General features: G+C 36.0%; 1 protein-coding gene across 1 annotated transcript in view; it reads left to right on the forward strand.

The window, feature by feature from the left end:
* LOC150090351 (N-fatty-acyl-amino acid synthase/hydrolase PM20D1-like) overlaps window positions 1-20,967 on the forward strand; it is a 107,734-nt gene that overhangs the window by 62,679 nt on the left and 24,088 nt on the right. Inside the window, exons 6-8 of the mRNA XM_090369083.1 lie at window positions 4,595-4,670; window positions 9,532-9,593; window positions 10,671-10,749. Coding sequence (XP_090225209.1) covers window positions 4,595-4,670; window positions 9,532-9,593; window positions 10,671-10,749 — 217 coding nt within the window. The remainder of the gene's footprint in view (window positions 1-4,594; window positions 4,671-9,531; window positions 9,594-10,670; window positions 10,750-20,967) is intronic.

The raw sequence follows: 20,967 nt of genomic DNA on the forward strand, positions 1-20,967 counted from the left end.
AGTCCAACTCTCCTAACTGTGGGGTAATTTTCCTTGGTGATTTTAATGTTCACAACTCCAGCTGGCTTCCATTTTCTAGCCACATGGACCCAGCTGGTTGAGATGCTAGAATCTTTCGAAATTATTAATGACCTTGCACATATTGTTGTTCATTTACCTACCAGAATATCAGATTATTCAAAGCACATAGCTAAACTCTTGATCTTTTTCTCGCAAACAACCCTTCTAAGCACAGGGTTGAGGTGAGTGGTCCTCTGGGCACCTCAGATCCCAACTTGGTGATGATCTCTTCTCCAGTGAAGCCTTTCTCTTGTGGCCATTCTCAAGCTTGTGTTGTTTGCCACTATAGGAATGCAAAATGGGACGATATGCGTGATTTCTGTTTTCTTTTCTTTGGTTAGATTACTGTTTTAAGTCTTCTGATGTCAATGTTTGCTCAGATCATGCCAATAAAATTATTTTTGTAGGGATGAAATCCTTTGTGCCACACTTCACCTTCCTTTATACCCCTCCCCCTCCCCTTCCTAACACCCTTCCTTTATATAAAGCTTTGTGGTTTTCCAATAAATGTGCTAAGGCTGTTCAAGATAAGAATGTTGCATATCGCAATTGGCTTGCATTCAAATCTCCAGGTTTGTTTTTTGCCTACACCAAAGTTCACAATAATTGTAAAGCAGTTTTTAATCAGCCCAAACTAGATTTTGAACAGGCTAAGATTAGAAAACTTGCTTCTTGTCCAAATGATAATCAAGCATTCTGGTCTCTTGCTAAAACTATTGGCAGCAAATTTGCCCATCTCTATTCCAACCTCTGTCAAAACCAGACAATTTTATTGCCACTTCAGCTAAAGATAAAGCTAACCTGCTAGTGTTCTACTTTTCTTATAACTCTTGTAGTGACGATCTTGGTAAACTACCTTCTACCATTTCAAGTACACTCCATTGTGCCTTCTGTAGTCTTCTGTCAAAAAGGATGTCAGAAGAGGTGGTATTTCTCTACTTCTCACATCCTGTGCTTCTGAGCTTACCCCTGTTCTGTGTTGCCTTTTTATGCTTTCTTATTCTGCCAGTGTTTTCTATTTTGGAAATTTACTCTTCTAAAGTAAAGGAGAAATCCATTAACCGCCTATTTCTATTTCTAAACTATCTGGAAAATTTTCATCTGATCGGTGATTGCCAGTATGAATTCCATCATTGTTAATCTACTGGGAATATACTGGCTTACATTATCCACCTAAGGACAAATTCAGTGGAGAAGTTTGTGAAACTGAAGCAGTTGCTTTTGACATTTCAAAGGCTTTGATCATGTTTGGCATAAAAGTCTTCTAAATAAGCTTCCATCTTATGGTTTGCCAACTGTTTTTTGTAACCCAGTTTTCTCTCTGCCAGCTCTCTGCAGGTTATTGTGGTTGGCTCTCTGTCTTCTAATTTCTCCACTAATGCTGATGTTACTCAAGGTTCAGTTCTTTCTCCCACTATTTTCCTTTTGTGTGTTAGTGATCGTCTTCCATTGACCAGATATCCCATACATAGTTTTTCTGATGATAGCCCATTGCATTCCACCTTCCAGTTTGAGAAACCTTGCCCTGCACAAACAGCTGATCTCCAGATAATTCTCCAGTGGGGTAAAGATAACCTAGTTGATTTGAATCCTTCTAAAACACTGCCCTGTCTTATATCTCACAAAATGATTCTTCTGCTCTTATGCTTATTTTTGCTTACACTCAGATTTCTAGATAAGATCAAATTAGTAGGGATTACCCTGACTTCAAATCTCCCCTGGAATAAGCACATCACAAATATTGCTTCCTCTGAATCTAAAAAACTTGGTTTTCTCTTTCATTCTCAATGTTACTTTTCTTCCAAACAGTTGCTCACTCTGTACATATCTGAAATCTGTCCTACCATTGAATATGATTCCCACATCTGGGGCAGCACTCCCAAAACCTCTCTCAGGCTTCTAGACTCCATTCAGTTAGGTTAATTAATAACCCATCTTTAATGAAGTCTTTCCACTCGCTGTCTCATAGGTACTTCCATGGGCACTGTTCTTCTGAGTTGGCCTCTATAATTCCCCCCCCCATCTCTTCCAAACCAGTCCGAACATGATGCAATGTTACCAACCTTTTACTGTCCATGTTCAAACACACAGAACCAACTTTTCTTCTTCATCATTTATTCCTTCAACATCAGTTTTCTGGAACAACCTCTCTTCTTTGTACATATTTTCCAAAAATTAGAATCTACAGAAATTCAAATCTAATGTCAACAAGTATCTTCTTTCATCTTCTCAACCTTCAACCAATGCACAGTACTATATATTATATGTTCTTATACCTGTAGTACTTAATAGCATTCATGGGGTTGTCGTAAAAAAAAAAAAACACATATATTACAACAGTTCTTAACTTCTCTGTCACAAAGCTCTTATTTTTTGCACTGCATAATGTTTCAATATCTCATGCTATGCACTCATTTCAAACAAAAACAGGGTTTGGTAATTTAATGAAACTGTATATTCTATAATAACACTTTAAAATGTTTGTATATAGTCTGGGATAGCTGAATGATAAGAGGAGTGTTATTGTTAAAGGAGCTTGCAAATTATACCCAGTTAATAGTGGGCTATGTATTGTTCAATGCAGAATGGAGGCTCATATACATAATATATACAGGGTGTCTCAAAAAATATTGGTACAAACGTTTAGGGGAGGTAGGTAACATCTAAAGGAATGTGAATCGCAAAGGACCCCATAACCAGAAACGTCACCATAAGTCAGTACACGGTGCTGTTCATCAGTTCGCGAGAGGGAAAATTTCTGGTTTACTCATTCAAGCAGTAGTCACCGCACGAAGAGCATGCATCGATATACGAACTGTGAGCTGGCAGACATGTACCTAGTGTATGGATTAGCAGAGGGCAATGGATGAGCCACTCAACGAATTCATGGAGAATGCTTCCCAGACAGACATGTACCAGACCACCATTTGTTTGCACGTGTGCATCAAAATTTGTGCGATTATGGGTCATTTAGAGGTAAAAGGAGTAGTGCGGGCAGACCACATTCGACGCGATATCCCGCCATGGAAGAAAGTGTGTTGAATGCTGTCCAGAATAATCCTTCTACCAACACACATGCCGTTGCCTCTGCCTTAGGAGTCTCGTTGCAGTGTACAGCATGTCTGGCATGACGATTCCTTACACCCCTTTCGTCTCCAAAGGGTTCAGTTACTGCTCCCCCAAAATCATCCTGCACATGTGACTTTTGCGCAGTAGTTTCTCTAAGAAAGTGTTCAAGACTTGAATTTTCCAGCCTGTGTTTTGGTCATGGATGACGCTTATTTCAATCAGCACGGCTTATTCAATCAGCACAATGCTCATGTGTGGGCTCACGACAACACACACGGTGTGCACCCCCATGCGGCACAACATTGCTTTGCAATAAATGTGTGGGCATGTATGGTCGGCGACTGCTTAGTCGGCCCATACCTGTTACCGTCTCTCATGAACTCTGCTAAATATCGGATCTTTCTTGAACAAGTTCTACCAGGGTTACTTGATGATATTCCAGCAAATGTGAGACGCAACATTTGGTTTCAACATGACGGGGCGCCTGCCCATTATGGAAGGTGTGTTCGTGACCATTTAAACAGGCGTTTTGGGCATCGATGGATTAGCCGTGGTGGACCCATTGCCTGGCCCCCACGATCACCTGATTTATCAAGCCTTGATTTCTTTCTGTGGGGCCCTCAAATCTATCGTGTATGAATCGCCTGTGGAGACGGAAATGGATCTCGTGGCGAGACTCGTCTGCGCTGCTGCTACTGTCAAAGAAACTCCAGGCGTGTTCGACCATGTCCGCCAATCCATGCTGCGTTGGTGTCACGCATGCATCGCGTCTCATGGTGGAACCTTCGAGCATCTGTTGTAACATCATAAAATGCATCCATCTCATACTCCATTGTTAATATTATGTCAAATAAATGTTTGCCACTAATTACTGTCTTGTGTCATTTCTGCTACTACTTTCCCGTGACGTTTCCGGTTATGGGTTCCTATGCAATTCACATTCCTTTAGATGTTACCTACCTCCCCTAAATGTTTGTACCAATATTTTTGAGACACCCTGTATATATACATAGGAAGTGGTATGCAAGAAATATAAGGAACCAATATCAGTGCACCTTACTTTTTCTGGCTGTAATCCTCACAGAAGTGATTCATGTTGTAGGTAGGGAGCCTGGGTTTAACAGAATGAGAAGTGCTGTGAACAGAAGGATCCATTATTGTAGTGTTTTAAAGCTTATTGGTTGTTTTTTCCTTCTGAATACTTTATTTTCTAGTACTCAGCAAGTATCATAACTTATCACAGAAATATTTAGCACATTGTCAACCTCTGATAACTCCTTTTGTTTTAAATTTGAATATGCTAACTTTATGAGTTGGCTAAGTATAACATTGCATAATGATATACAGGCTGGATCTTTGCTCTGAGCAGTGTTGTTTTTATTAACTTAAATTCATAAATTCTTCATTTTAATATCCTTATTTTTTATTCTTTTGTCTTCTTTTTTTTTTTTTTTTTTTTTGCTAGATTGGATGGACATATATTTCCTAGTCGGTTGGGTACTGGGCCAGAAGCTGAAATGTTTGAAATTCTTTCTCCTTATGTGAGTTCTTCCTTTTTTTCTTTTTTTGAAATCTTTCTCCTTATGTAAGTATTTTATGAAGCATTGCTTCTATAATAATATTTTCTTAATGTGTTATTCATTTTTTGAGTTATAATTATTTATACTACTCACTTTATTATAACAATAATATTTTCAGTTGTTCCGGATTATTAAGAAATGGATTCACACAGTGAGTAACAGGAACTGCAAAATGAACATACAAAGCTTTATTCATGAGGAAGTTATGATAAAATTTGAAGATAAGATCTTTATGGATTAGATCCATCAAGTTTACTACTTAAATCTGCATAGTACTCACCAAATATGCACAAAATAATATTCAGCAAAATATTACTCACATCATGGTATTTCTTGCCAATCCTTTGATCACAAGCCTGCCACTAACAGCTACCATAATAAGGAAATTTTGAGCAAGGAGGTCATAATTTTGAATTTTTCCTTAGATCTTGATGCTCTTTATTTTTCAATCAATATTGAGTCATTTAAATATAAAGATTGTTAACCACTAAATATGGTAAAAACTTTTTTTTTTTTTTTTTTTTATAAAGATTATCAGTAATATAAAGGTGTAGTATTACTTCAAGATTACCATGAAGTGTGTTGTGTTCAGTTCTGATAACTTTTTAGTTTAAAATATTTCTTATTAATTGCTCTCACAAATTTTACCCTGCATATGGTTGGTCATCAAAACAAGAAGGCTAATATTTTTATAGCTATAAAATTTGTGAATGAAGTTATAATGTGATTAAGACAAAGTATAGACTTTGTCTTAATCACATTATAACTTCATACACAAATTTTAGTAAGATCATTTTCAGTGGAGAAAAAAATATGTCATTAAGTTTTGAAAGAAGAGAGCCAGCATTTAATTAATGGAAAACATTTATGGAAAGCATGTAAGGCATTCTTTTGTTCATTATTAATTCTTATGGCAATAATATAAATAAATGTATGGGATGCATGTAAAGTATCAGGTGACACAGAAGCCTATGGCAGATATAAACTAGTCTGTAATCAAGTCACAAAGGAGGTTAGGCAGGCAAAGGCAGATTACGAGAAATCCTTGGCAAAGGGCGCTTCTGTAGCCAGGTGGGCAAGAGCAGCAGTGCGTAGCACACGCTTCTTGATTAGACCGGGGTTCGAGCCCGTGACCACTAAATATGGAGGATGTGGAAAGGTCAGGGAATGACCACCGCATATCCCCAGAGCAATATGGCCTTAGTTGCTAATGCTCCTAAAACCCAAATAACAAACAAACCTTGGCAAAGGATGCAAAGAAAAACAGCAAAGAGTTCTTTACTTATGTAAACTCTAGAAGGAAAGGGAGGTTGACTATTGATGATCATGCTAAGGTAGCTGAATGAGTATTTTGCATCTACATTCACACATGAGGAATTATTCAATGAGTGCCAGAAGTTTATCAATCTCTAACAGGGAGCTAAATGATTTTGTAATAACTGAGAGCAGAGTGGAGGAGAAATTGTTGAAGTTAAACATAAAAAAAGGCACCTGGGATGGATGGGATCTATCCAGTTATATTAAAGGAGCAGCAAAGGAAGTAAGCAAACCATTAGCCATAATTATGAGAGCTTCCTTGGACTCAGGGGAGGTCCCCATGGACTGGAGGTGTGCAAATGTATCACCAATTCACAAAGGGGGTTCAAAAGGCTATATATAAATAACTATAGACCTGTTAGTTTAACTTGTGTTCTGGGGAAAATAATGGAATCATTGGTTAAAGAAGCATTGCAGGATCATCTATGATATCATATACTTGGATTTCAGGAAAGCTTTTGATACTGTTGCACAAGAAAGACTGCTGTACAAATTGGAGAGGTATGGCATTAAGGGTAAGGTGCTACAATGGATAAAGGGATGGTTGAGTGGGAGACGACAGAGAGTGTTAATCAATGGACACTGCTCTTCGTGGACAAATGTTATTAGTGGAGTTCCCCATGGTTCGGTGTTGGTCCCATTGTTGTTTTGTATATTTATCAATGATATTGATGAAGGTATATCAGGTGTAATGTCCAAGTTTGCAGATGATACAAAGGTTGGCAGGGTTGTTAACAATAATAAAGATAGTATGCTACTCCAACTGAAGTAGCATACTGTCTTTATTGTTGTTAACAACCCTAGATAAGTTGGGCAAATGGGCTGAGAAGTGGCAACTGAAGTTTAACATTGACAAATGCAAAGTACTGCATATGGGTAGCAATAACTGAAGAGAAATGTACCAACTGTGTGGTACTACACTCAGGGAGGTGGAGATTGAAAAAGACCTGGGGGGTAATTTTGCAGTCAAATATGAAGTTTGCTTAGCAGTGTCTGGAGGCCTCATTTTAGGAAGGATGTAGAGTTGCTAGAACGAGTACAAAGAAAGGCAACAAGATTGGTGAGGGGAACAAAGGGGTGCTCTTACCAAGAAAGGCTTAAGTTCAAATTACAGCACCTGGAGAGTAGTCACCTGCGAGGTGATCTGATTGAGGTGTATAAGCCTTGAATGGGTTGAGCAAGCTGAATGCTTATGGGATTTTTCCTATTGCTCAGATTAAGAATCTGAGGGGGCACAGATTCAAATTGAGGAAAGACGGTTGAGCATAGATGTGTGGAAATTTGCCTTTAGCCAGCAGGTATTTGTTTGGTGGAACAGACTTCCATCTTTTGTTGTTGGAAGTTGATGGCCTAAATAGATTTAAGGCTGAGCTGGACAGGCATTTGGAATGAATGGATGGATGAAATGGGAGGTGTTTTTTTTTTTTTGGTTGATGCTGCATAAGCTCGCTTTCTTTTATCATATGCCTCTACTAATGCTAAATGCATATCAATATTTATAATTATTAAATGTGAAAATTTTTTAAATCTTATACTTGAGTTGATTGTGCATATATTGCTTATATTCTAAATATTACTTTTATATTTATTTTAACAATGACTGTCAGCTTATGAAAATACAATAATTGGAAAATTCACAAATCATAACATCGAAGTGATTTTCTGATTTCCTGAACTTATGCCAAAAAAAACGCTAAATACTGAGATTTTAATATTAGTATTAGGTGATGCTACACTACTATACTGTGTAGCTTCAGCCAAAAAAAACATCATTTGTCCTCTAATAATTGGTCTAATCCTTTAAATTTATTCAAACTAGCTATCCATTTCTACAACACCAGAGGAAAGTTTGTTCCAACAGTCAATCTGACTGAAAGCAAATTTTCACACATACATCCATTTTCAATTTAAATTTGTCTCCTCTTAAGTGCATTTTCCTAGAAAGAGTAAGGGTGCCATCAGTATATAGTTTACTGAATCTATTTAAATCCATAAACACTTCAGTCAGGTCTCCTTGCTGGTGCAAATTTGCAGACCCTGCAGTTTACAGAGCTTAAGTCTTTCCATGTCCTTCCTAAAATGAAACTTCTTGCACTTCTTTTGGCAGCACTCAAGATACAGCTTAACTATTGCCTTATACAATGAGAAAATCACCTCCTTGTCTTTGCTGGCAAAATTCCTGTCTATCTTTGACAAAACCGCATGGGCTCTTGCAGTCTGGCTACACTGATCAGAGGACTTATGTTGGCCTCTACAATTACGCCTAGGGCTCTTTTCATTCTCCACCACCTTGGGTGTGTTTGTGTTTTATACAGGACAGTCCCTGAATATTATTGCAACTCCATCACCTTGAATGTGGTACTCCCAAATTGGTATGTTATTTTGGAATTACTGTTTGACAAATTACTGATTACTTTGCATTTATTAATGTTACATTTCAATTGCCATTTCTTGCCTCATCTGCCTAATTTCCCTTATTGCAGCAGCATAACCTGCAATAAGGGTAGTTAGGCAGATGATTTCTGTCATTAACCACTCTGCCAACCTTTATGTCATCTGGTTAATTCATATGAAATAATTTATTCTTTTCAAGGCCTTTGATAACAATATTTGTTAAAATTATTGGCACACAGTAGATATAATTTTGCTGATTCAGACTTTGAATAACTGTACTGGCCTCATAGTTAATTAATACTTTAGCATATCACAGAATCAAAGTGAATGAAATAAATATTGGAATGCAGCTGGCCTGTTCAGCAGGACTGTTACAGGAGAGATGATATCAAGAAAGCTTTTGATTAGTATTGGATACCTTAAATTCATTCTAAAACTATACATCATGACTAGTAATCATTCACTTTTTTGCATAAGAAATTGAATATCTCTCTCTCTCTCTCTCTCTCTCTCTGAAATCTTTTTTTTTTTTTTTTTTAACTTGTAGAGTATATAAATGGATTTCATCTATATTCATTATTTTTGCTTTAAAGGAACATCACTATTCTTTTTTCTTTTTTTTTTTTTTTTTCAAATAAGCAAAAAAACTTCACTTTTTTGCATGACTTGAGATAAAATTGCATCACTTTCTTTTGAAATTGATATTATGTATAAGGAAATGAATGTTATGTATTAGTTGTTATATTCAGTTTCATTCTGAACAGGCGCCTCCGTAGCCAGGTGGGCAGGAGCAGCAGTGCATAGCACACGCTTCTTGATTAGACCTGGATTTGAGCCCGTGACCACCAAATACGGAGGATGTGGAAAGGTCAGGGAATGACCACCGCATATCAACAGAGCAATATGGCCTTAGTTGCTAATGCTCCTATAAAGCCAAACAAACAAATAATCATTCTGAACTTATTTGTGTAGAAATGAATATTTTAATTTTCTTGGTTTTAAAAGAAAAACTATCATTATGTTAAAATCTAAATTGAATATAAATATTTATTATATATCAAATAAGAGCATTATGATTTTGTGATTTAATTGAATATTAATTTCTTTGTAGGCTCAATTTCCATACAGATTCATATATGCCAACCTCTGGCTGTTCAAACCTCTTTTGTCATGGTAAGATATTTTTTATTAATGTTAACTGTATGCCATAAAACAGAATAACTTGAATAATTAAATTAAAATCACACACATTTTTTTTTCAACCATGTGGATGCACTACTGAAACTAAGCAAGTATTTTGTGTACAGAGAAGTACGATTGCACAATGACAAACAAAACGAGTAAAAATAAATAAAAACTGAATTAATTAACAACTAAAAATTAAAAGAAGAAATTTAGGAAGAAAAAAGAGAAGGGAGGGGATGTCAGAAGTTTCAAACTCCAATGAATTGTTGAAGCTAAACATAAAAAAGGCACCTGAAGTGGATGGGATCTACCCGATAATATTAAAAGAGGCAGCAAAGGAGGTAAGCAAGCCTTTAGCCATAATTTTGAGAGCATCCTTGGATTTTTTGCACATCCCCAGTCCCTATGGACTGGGGATTTGCAAATGTATCCCCAATTCATAATGGAGAATCAAAAGGTGACATGAGTAATTATAGACCTGTTAGCTTAACATCTGTTCCAGGGAAAATAATGGAGTTACTGGTTAAAGAAGTAATGCAGGTGCATCTGGACAGGAATGCAATTATACTGCAGTCACATCATGGATTTGTTAAGGGGGCTGTCTTGTCTTACCAATCTAATAGGTTACTACTTCAAGTGTAGCCTCCAAAGCTGAATACTAAATGAATACTTATAAACTGAATACTTCTAAATGAAGTCTCACTATCATCTCATATAAAGGGACAGTGACATCCTTTTCCTACTTGCAGAGGACCTATATATGTATCATAAACAGGACACTGTGTGCTTTCCTAGGTGCCTACTTACTCTACATGAAAAACTAATCTTTGAATTGTAATTCCTACATCTTTTTTTTTGTTGTTGTTGCGAACTACTTTTAACTACAGTCCCTCTGGCTGTGACTTCTGTGTTTTTGTTCTCTAGGTGCAAAAATCTTACATTTAGAAGCATTAAATTTTTTATTTTCTGAATTATAACCATAAAATTTGATAAAATTATAACCATAAAATGTTAAAGCTAGATATTCTGAGCCAAAAAATTTTATTTCATTATATTTTGTTGCAGGTTCCTTAGTCTGAAGCCCCATACAAATGCCTTAATAAGAACAACAACAGCTGTAACAGTGATTTGGGGAGGTGTTAAGGTAAGATCATTGATAAAAAAAAAAAAAAATTGTCTATTCATCACTGTAAGGAGTACACAGCTTATTTTAACAGCTTGTGCTGTCTGAGGTGAAAGATACAGGGATTGAATCCCATAGATTGTTAGAGAATTTTTTTTTTTTTTTTTTTTTTTTGTGCATACTCCTTCCTGTAGAACAATTAAACTAGTCTTTGGAACATTTAGAACTTTCCTTTGCACCATTTTAAACATAATCCCCCCCCCCCTCCATCCATTAACTGACTAAACAAATGAATGTAATATTGAGAAAATGGTAATTTTGTTTCAAAAATTTAAAAAAAAAATGACATTAATATCACAACCAAATAAAGAGTAATGTAAATTCCAGTACAGATTGGTACATATTTTTCTCCTAGAACCTTGTTCTTACAGTATGCATATCTTGTGGGATAAAACATGTGGCATACCACATAGAGATAGATGGTAGGGGAGGTATCCTTGAGCAAAAAGGCCTATAAGTAATGGGACCTGAACCCAAATTTTTCACTTTTCTTTTAAAGCTCGTACAATTTGAAGTAAATTTGATGTGAAAATAATTTTTTTGCTAATAAAAAGAGGTTACACTAGAACTTTGGATTATTATTATGGCCACACAAGGAAAGTAAGCAACGTGAAATGGACCTTAATTATTGTGTGTGAGTGTGAAACAGTATTGCATGTATGGACAAAGCAGTTCTTTAGATGATTAGATGATTACTAATCATCAGCCACTAATGTTATATTATTGATACCATAGATGTCTTTCTACTAGAATGGTAGCCATCAAAATATAGTAACACTATATCTTGATGGCCGCCATTACAATACTACAGTAGTTCTCAATTTGATTTCATTTGATTTTTATGGTTCATTGACAAATTAGGCCATGATGCACCAAGTCCAAAAGTAAATTGCATTAAAAGTTATTGGTAACCTATTTGTAAGTTACCATGTCAAAATGTATATATATCAAAATAAGTGATAAATCTCAATAAATACAAGGAAAGAAAAAAGATTGCATACCATAACTATCAAAAAATATTTATATTTATGTAGTTTTACAACTTTTAAAAATTTCAGACACATTGTCTGACAATAATGTTGTTTGTTGTTTGTTATTTGGTTTTTAGGAGCATTAGCAACTAAGGCCATATTGCTCCGAGGATACGCAGTGGTCATTCCCTGACCTTTCTGCATCCTCCGTATTTGGTGGTTACAGGCTCGAACCCCAGTCTAATCAAGAAGCATGTGCTACGTACTGCTGCTCCTACCCACCTGGCTACAGAGGCGCCATCTGACAATAAGGCTCACTCAGATGGTTAAAAGTGTTAAAACATAAACAGAGTGCATTTATAAAATTCTGATATTCAATAAAACATGTTTCGTGATTAAAATGATGTTACAGGACTTGCACATAGGTGGGTCATCAGCCCCAGCAGAAAGCTATGTGCAGAGCTGACCAGAATAACATCCTCTACACAATTCCTGCAGAGACTAGACTGCCATGGTGGGATTACTAGCTTAATATGGTGTAATTTGTGTGAAACTTATCCATACCATGAATGTTGCCATTGGGAAAAGTTTCTTTCATATTACTTGCCAGTAGTCTGTAGACTACTACTACTAGGCATGCTGCAGGTCAACTGATTCCATCAAAGTAATAAAGATGGTTCATTTGCTTCCACATATAGATATTGAACAGAAGTTCAAACTGCTTCACTAGCAATACAAAATAGTTATATTGTTTCACAACAGTTCTCAAATAAAATACTATTATTAGTAATCTGTGCAGACAGCTGGATAGTACTGAGAAGCAAGGTGCTTATGGTTACTGCTTTTCCTTTGGTAATAAATAAATAAATACATTTTTCTGTTTATTCTCCATGATGGTCACATCAGGTCAGAGAGGTTTAAAAGGTAGAACCTACAAGAAAATTACCAAGTTTTGCGGTATCATATGGATTTTAACATGCTTTGTGCACAACTCATTAAACTCATCCTGCTATAATGTGCAGTATACATTCTGAAAAAATGGCACATAGTAGAAATGCATTCTATAACATGCACATTTTCATATAACACTCAGTAATATGTTCTATAAAATGTTAATATTTATCCCATTCTCAAACTTATTTTTATCAATACATATTGATGTTATGATTGGTAAATAACATCAAAAATCTATTGAAATAAAACATATATGAGCAATATTGTTTCATTTTTGATGGCTAATTTTTCAATTAGGGAAATCTTTTATTAGACCATTTTTTCAAAGAATGATGTATAGTCATTTGCCTAGCTTGCTTCTTTTTATTTTTTTTGTCTTCTAAATTAAATCTGTAACTGCTCACAGACCTCCCAATTTTCTTTTGAACATGCAGCTTCTTTCTGTCTGCATCCATATCAGAAACCATTTTTGTCAAAACTTTAAAACATCCGTTTTTATTTCAATATTTAATGCTTTTTTTTTTTTTTTTTTTTTTTTTTTTTTGAAACGTCTTTTGTATGTATTGTTTAAAGTACAGGTAATATGAAAAGATTTATATTTAGAAACTGTATATAAATTTTTACACACAAGATATATAACAAATAAAAATATGCAGTATGTGCTCACAGACAACTATAAACTGAATGAAGCTAGTGAGACAGAGTGGCAGCATGTTGGTTTCATGCACAAAACTTCAAATATTGATGCCAGGGGCGGCTCATTGATAGGCACTGCGGAACTGCAGCACCACCAGCTTTTTAAATTTAAACATACAGTCAACTTAGTTATATGAAATTTTGTGAAAAACAACGCAATGCAGTGAATATTTTTATTAACAGGTACAACATATAGTACAGTCAGTCCTTGTATAACACTATAATTGTGTTCCTAGAAACCCTCGTACAATATAAATAAACAGGCCTTATGGGAAAAATAGGGTTAGATGTCGATCACCCAAGATTGAACACATATTTTAACCAAAACATTACCAAACACAATAAATAATCATACTAAAATATTTACGTATTTTGTTACGATTATTATGTAATAAAATATTGCTTAATGCTTTTGCGTCTGTCATAAGCAAACTTGTTCTTTGTCTTGATCTAATGGATTTTGTTAAACTTTGAGTTGTTTCTGCTATGAAAGTTGTTTTTATTTTCTCTGCATTCTTTCTAATTATTCTCTGGGCATTACCTCACTTAGGCCTATAGCATGCTCAATATCACATGTCCTTTTATTTTGCTCAAAGCATTTCACAATTTCGTATTTTTCCTCTATCAACAGAGGCAGACTGGCCATAAACCTTACCAGAGAAACCCTAGTGGGCCAGAGGCCAGAAGGCAGTGTGATTTTGGCCATAAACGTTAGTGAGGCCGCTAAGAGTTTTCCTCCGTAAGAATTTTTGACCCAGTACAACCTCCTCTATCTATCAATATTGCATTTCTTTTTCTCTCTGAATCAGTAGTATCTTCACCACGGCGCTTCCTTTTCACACATTTTTCAAGTATTTTACTCAATTTTAGAGAATCAAGCACAATTACAAAATGAGGAGGCATGCTTGATATACATAAACAAAACTTCACACTTGTAGCAACTGAATAAACAACATCGTAATGGCAGAAACACACTATTATCGCCTCACTAGCTTGCACTTTACTAAAGCACATTTCTGGAGGTCACTACCATAAAACTCCATGCGCCATTAAACCTCAATACAAACCAAACCAAACTACCATAAAACAATAAAAACAATTTCTGGTTGCATTTCTGCTATTGGAATCTGTTGTAAATGGATAGTAAACTCGGCAAAGGATACAAAGAAAAACAGCAAGGAGTTCTTCACCTATGTAAACTCTAGAAGGAAAGGGATGAATCAGATTGGTCCACTGGATATTGATGGTTCAACTGTTGGTGATCCTGCTCAGGTGGCTAACAAACTAAATGAGTATTTTGCATTTACATTCACCCATGAGGAGTTATTCAATGAGGGGAATGCCAGAGGTGAGTTAAACTCTGGCAGTGAGCTTGATGATTTTGTAATAACTGAGAGGAAAGTGGAGGAAAAATTGTTGAAGATAAACATAAAAAAGGCACCCGGGGTGGATGGGATCTATCCAGTTATATTAAAGGAGGCAGCAAAGGAAGTAAGCAAACCCTTAGCCATAATTATGAGAGCTTCTTTGGACTCAGGGGAGGTACCCATGGACTGGAGATGTGCAAATGTGACCCCAATTCACAAAGGAGGATCAAAGGGCAACAAGTATTATAGACCTGTTAGTTTAACTTCTGTTCCAGGAAAATTAATGGAGGCACTGGTTAAAGAAGCACTGCAGGATCATCTAGCCAAGACTTCAGTTATAACTCGGACACAGCATGGTTTTGTTAAGGGAAAGTCTTACCTGACCAATTTGACTGGATACTATGACGTGGTCACAAAGGAACTGAATGCAGGAAATAACTTGATATCATATATTTGGATTTTAGAAAGGCTGTGGACACTGTTGCACATGGAAAACTGCTGCACAAATTGGAACAGTGGCATTGGAGGCAAATTGCTGCTATGGAAAGAGGGATGGTTGAGTGGGAGAAGACAGAGTGGTAATCAATGGACACTGCTCATCGTGGATTAATGTTATTAGTGGAGTCCCACAGGGTTCAGTATTGGGTCCATGTTGTTTTCTGTATTTATAAATGATATTGATGATGGTATATCAAGCTTAATGTCCAAGTTTGCAGACAATACGAAGGTTGGCAGGGTTGTTAAGGACACTAATGACAGTACGCTTTTGCAACAGGATCTAGAAAAGTTGAGTAGATGAGCTGAGAGGTGGCAAATGAAGTTTAACGTTGACAAATGTAAAGTACTACATATGGGAAGCAGCAACCCCAGAGTGACGTATCAACTCTGTGGTACTACACTGACAGTGGTAGAGAATGAAAAGGACCTGGGGTAATTGTGCAGGCAGATATGAAGTTTTCTGAGCAGTGCATATGGTCTGCAAGAGTAGCTCATAATGTCTTGTCAATGATATACAGGAATTTTTCTAGCAGGGATAAGGAGGTGATTATCCCCTTATATAAGGGAATGGTCAGGCCACACCTTGAGTACTGTATACAGGTCTGGAGGCCTCATTTCAAGAAGGATATAGAGCTGTTGGAACAAGTACAGAGAAGGGCAACAAGATTAGTGAATGGAACAAAGGGTTGCTCTTACGAAGAAAGATTTAAATTTTGCAAATTACTGTGTCTGGAGACTAGGCACCTGCGAGGTGATCTGATTGAGGTGTATAAAGCCTTGATTGGTTTGAGCATGTTCAATGCTGATGGAATTCTTCCTCTTGCTCAGAATAATCATTTGAGAGGGCATAAATTCAAATCGAGGAAAGACAGATGTAGGATAGATGTGCGGAAGTTTGCCTTTAGCCAGCAGATGGTTGGTGGAACAGACTTCCATCCTTTCTTGTGGATGGAAGTCTGTTCCACCTCGAATGCCAACGTAATCAAAATTACGTTGGCATTCGAGGTGAGCAGACACGCTTAGACAGGGCTCCTCAGATAAGTGGTTTACTTTTGGATAGTGCTTTTAAATAATTGATTTATTTAGATATTGTTGGATTATTTTGTTATAGGTTTTCCTGTAACTGTTTGATTTTAATAATGTTATAGATATAATTTTTTAAAGTTACTTTCATTGATATTTATTTAATTTTATAATGGTAGTTACGAGATCTGCCTTAAACACGTCACAGGGTATCGTGACTCACATGGAAATAGCAGATGGCAATTTACGGGTGAGTAGTGATTTAATCCATTGTGGAACCTGTGGAATGTTTTCCAAGGTTGACCTGGTGACTAATCCTACCTCACCTGGGGATTCTTTTCTTTGTGATCGATGTAAGGAGTGCACTGATCTTAAATTACAATTTGGTGCACTGATGGAATAATTTGAGTCCCTGAAAAAACGAGTGCTTGCCCTCGAAAATAATGCATCTGGGAGCTCGTTAGGGACTCAAACTCCAGCAATCTACCAAGTGATGCACACCCGATTCGAGCCTCAAAACAGAAAAACCAAGTGCAAACTACAGTAAACCCCCGCTATTCACGGTATCTGTATTCGTGGTTTCGCGTATTCGCGATCGTCGATTTAATATAAAATGAAACCTGAAAAAATGTGAATTTTAAAGCGCCGTGAATATTTTCCGCCATAAAAAACATGGGCGTGGCTAAAATTATCTTTCCCGGTCAAAACAGCGCTCAGTGGGTGGGGGGAGAGGGGTGAAAAAATCGCAAGCTTGGATGTTTCTCTCTAATCCTTGTTCAGTATGTGTTATGCGTTTGTCATGGAAGGTTTCGTCGTTTGCTTTTAATTTATATGTTTATAAATTGATATGCTTACAAAAATGATAAATCTACCGTTTTGCAGTGTAAAACAGACTTTTTCGAGTGTGTTAACGGAAGAAAGTGACTTTATTGTGGACAGGTTCTTTCTAACCCCTACAAAAATATGGCTACGAATAAAAAGAGAAATGTGAAAATATCAAAGAAGGTGATGACATTAGCAAATAAAATTGAGTTATTAGACAAAATTTCTAATGGTGAAAGTGTCTCGTCAGTGACAAAACATTATAAAATCAATGAGTCAACAGTACGATCAATCAAGAAATCGGAAGAAAAAATCTGCCGTAGTGTCCGTGAAAACGCGCTAATTGTTTCAAAAATTTCCTCTGTAACTCGTGATGTTAAATTAGAAAAAATGGAAAAGCTTTAAATCTGTGGAAAAGCTTTAATTCCGTTAAGTTCACTCATCATTCGCAAAAAGGCAAAACTCCTTTATCAACACTAGCGAAACTGGTGATAGCACTGGCAGGATGTTTTTTTTTTTTTTTGCTAGCAAGCAAAGGCGCTGGTTTGAAAGATTTGTTTGAAATTTCTAATAAATATTACATTTAATATTAAATTGTTTCTTATTTTCATTTCGATGCCATATGCTTGCATTTCACTATGTACTGTCTATGTACATAGTCATATTATGAAGGTACATATAATACGTACATAGACAAAATTTTAGACTAGTTTTTCTTATATATTTCATATTTTGGAACGGAACCCCTTTATTACTATGGGAGCCATAACTCAGTATTCGCGTTTTAGGTATTCGCGACATTTCTCAGGAACGTAACCCCCGCGAATAGCGGGGGTTTACTGTACTCTAGTTAAAAAGGACATTGTTTTATTAGGAGACTCCATTGTCAGGGAAACGGGGAATATTTTTGTAATAAGGATAGGTGGAGCAGAACCGGGGTATGTCTGAAGGGAGCAACTATTGATGATGTCACCAACACATTGTCAGATTTTAAAGGGGGTAAAGAAAATATTATTATTCATGTGGAGACAAATGATATTAAACGTACACGATCTGACGATTTGTTGGAAAAATACAGGACCATGCTGAGGAAATGTTGCGAGCTAGGCCATAATGTCTATGTGTCTGCAATTCTGCCCAGACATGATAGGAGGGATTATATGTTAAGAGCCTGGTGGATTAACTCAAGACTTGAAGGAATCTGCAAGGCTTTAGGGGGTAAATTTCTATCAGCATGGCCCGCACTTGGAGGTAGAAGGTATTTGTTTTGTAGAGACGGGATACACTTAAACAAAGGTGGGTGCAAAAGTTTTTGCCAGTATTATTGAGGACACCTTAAATGTTCAAGGAAACTGCTAGTTAGGGGGGATGTGGGTAATACTGACACGCGTTTATCTGATAATATTGGTCAATGTAACTCTTGCACATACCTTAAGAGTTCTTATCTGTTACCCCAACTGGACGTATTATCTAGATCAGTGTTTCCCAACGTGGGTCCCACGCCCCACATGGGGGCAATTTGATTGTTCAGGGGGGCAATTCAAAAATTGCTCGTCTAGAGTTTAAAACAACCGCCTACTATGATTTAACTTGTACAAAAGAAGAATTGTTGGTATCTCAATTTTAAATAAGCATTCGTTAAATGTTGTACTTTCTATAGAGCTGCACTTGAAAGTTTGGAGTAATATCAACTACAGTTTGCTCGGAGAGTATTGCTTACTATGCCTAGTGAAGGAATAGTACATACTGTATTGGACGATTGCTTATGGCATATGCAATGTGCAAGCAAAGTGATTGTCTACTGTAGCCTACCGCAAACTCAGCATGTTATATGAAATAGGTAATTCCTTTCATACAAACGCTCGTTTGGGCATCGTGACTGTACATTTGGATAGGTTTGACGATCTCAGATTAAAATAAAAATTACTTTGTCCACGCACAGAATTATTATTAATGAAGAACCGTGATATACAATGGTATGTATTTGTCATATATGTATTTCTGTGGTCTCAGTAAATAAGCAAATAAGTCCAAAAACTCGAATTTGCAGGAGAGGAAAAATAAACTTCACACTCTCATATAAACACGCATATATTCGAATATACAAATATATTTATTACTCACGCTAAAACTACAATAACGAAGATAGCTGCGTGTCACATAATAGTAAATAATAAATACTTTATTATAGTGCACTTATCTCATTTTTGACAAATTAGACTTATCTGCTTGTTCACAGAGACCACAGATTTAATAGCCCGAATCCAGTAATTCGTGTGATTTATTCATTCAAAAAGCGTACTAATAATTAATTTTGATATATTAAAATAAAATTAAATTAACTTTAATGCATAGTTTATTTTTAGTTTTTGATTTATCTTATATTTATTTCTTTCAGTTGCGCAGTAAAATGAGTAGTGCAAGTAAAAAAAAAGTTCGTCAGTATTCAGAAGAATACTTAAAATTTGGTTTCATACCCGCTATCCACGATCAAAGGTCACCTTTTTGTCTTTTATGCCAACAATGCTTGACCAACGAATCAATGAAGCGAGGTCGTCTTGAGGCGCATTTGAAGGCGAAACATAATGCTCATGTAAATTCAGATTTAGATTACTTTCAAACTTTAAAGAAGAATTTTGAAAAAAGAGCAACATTAAAGTCTCTGTTTATTGCTCATACTGCAACTGTCAATCGTACTCTTGAGGCTAGTTATGAAATTTCTTTACTCATTGCTAAATCTGGGAAAAATCATACTATAGGAGAGAATTTAATCAAACCATCAATATCAGCATTTCTTAAAACAGTTCTGGAAAAAGATGACAAAGACGTGAAAGCTATGCCACTCAATAACAATACTGTTAGCAGAAGAATAGATGAAATGAGTGAAGATATTGAAATACAACTTGTTGGAAAGCTGAAAACAAGAAAATTCTCAGTGCAAATGGATGAATCAACTTTGAGAGACAGTGAAGCCGTACTGATAACTTATGTGAGATATATTGATAAAGGTAATTTTGCTGAAGAAATGTTATTCTGTAAATCATTAGAGAGCACCACTACCTCCAAAGATATATATAATAAGCTAAAAAATTACTTAGATGACAATAATATACCAATGAAAAATATAACATCTTGCGCTTCAGATGGTGCTCCTAATATGATGGGCAAGAAAAATGGCTGCTTAAAATTGATGAAAGATGAGAATCCAGAAATGCTTCTTGTGCATTGTGTTATTCATAGGGAAAACTTGGTAGCTAAAAATATTTCGCCTGTTCTTCATGAAGTACTAAAATCAGTTATAAAATGTGTCAATGCTATTAAAGCTAATGCCAAATGTGAGCGTCTCTTCAAGCTTTTTTGTGAAGAACAAAATGGAGACCATGTGAGACTTTTACTTCACACTGAAGTAAGGTGGCTCTCGAAAGGGAACTGCTTGAAAAGATTCATGGAACTATTTGATACTATTAGTGACTTTTTAAGTGACAAACCTGAAATGAAGCATCTGTTAACGGTCGATGGTAAAGCATTTGTGAGTTATTTAGCCGATATCTTTGAAAAACTAAATATATTAAATAAACAACTTCAAGGAACAAATAAAACTCTCGTCGATGCAAAAGCGAAGATATTTGGTTTCATTACATTTATTGAATTATGTCAAAAATATATTTGTAACAAAAATTTTGAACAGTTTCGTTGGCTGCAAAAATGTGAAGTGACTGATACCGCTGTACTTGTTATTGTCGATCATCTGAAAATTCTGTCCGCTGATTTAAAAGAAAGGTTTTCTGATTTAAAACAAATTGATTTTCCAACCTGGATGATGCAACCAATGTTAGTGGATTTGTCTG

This window comes from Mastigoproctus giganteus, chromosome 2 (genome assembly GCF_048544385.1).
Source record: "Mastigoproctus giganteus isolate SK-2022 chromosome 2, ASM4854438v1, whole genome shotgun sequence".
Classification (NCBI taxonomy): Eukaryota; Metazoa; Arthropoda; class Arachnida; order Uropygi; family Thelyphonidae; genus Mastigoproctus; species Mastigoproctus giganteus.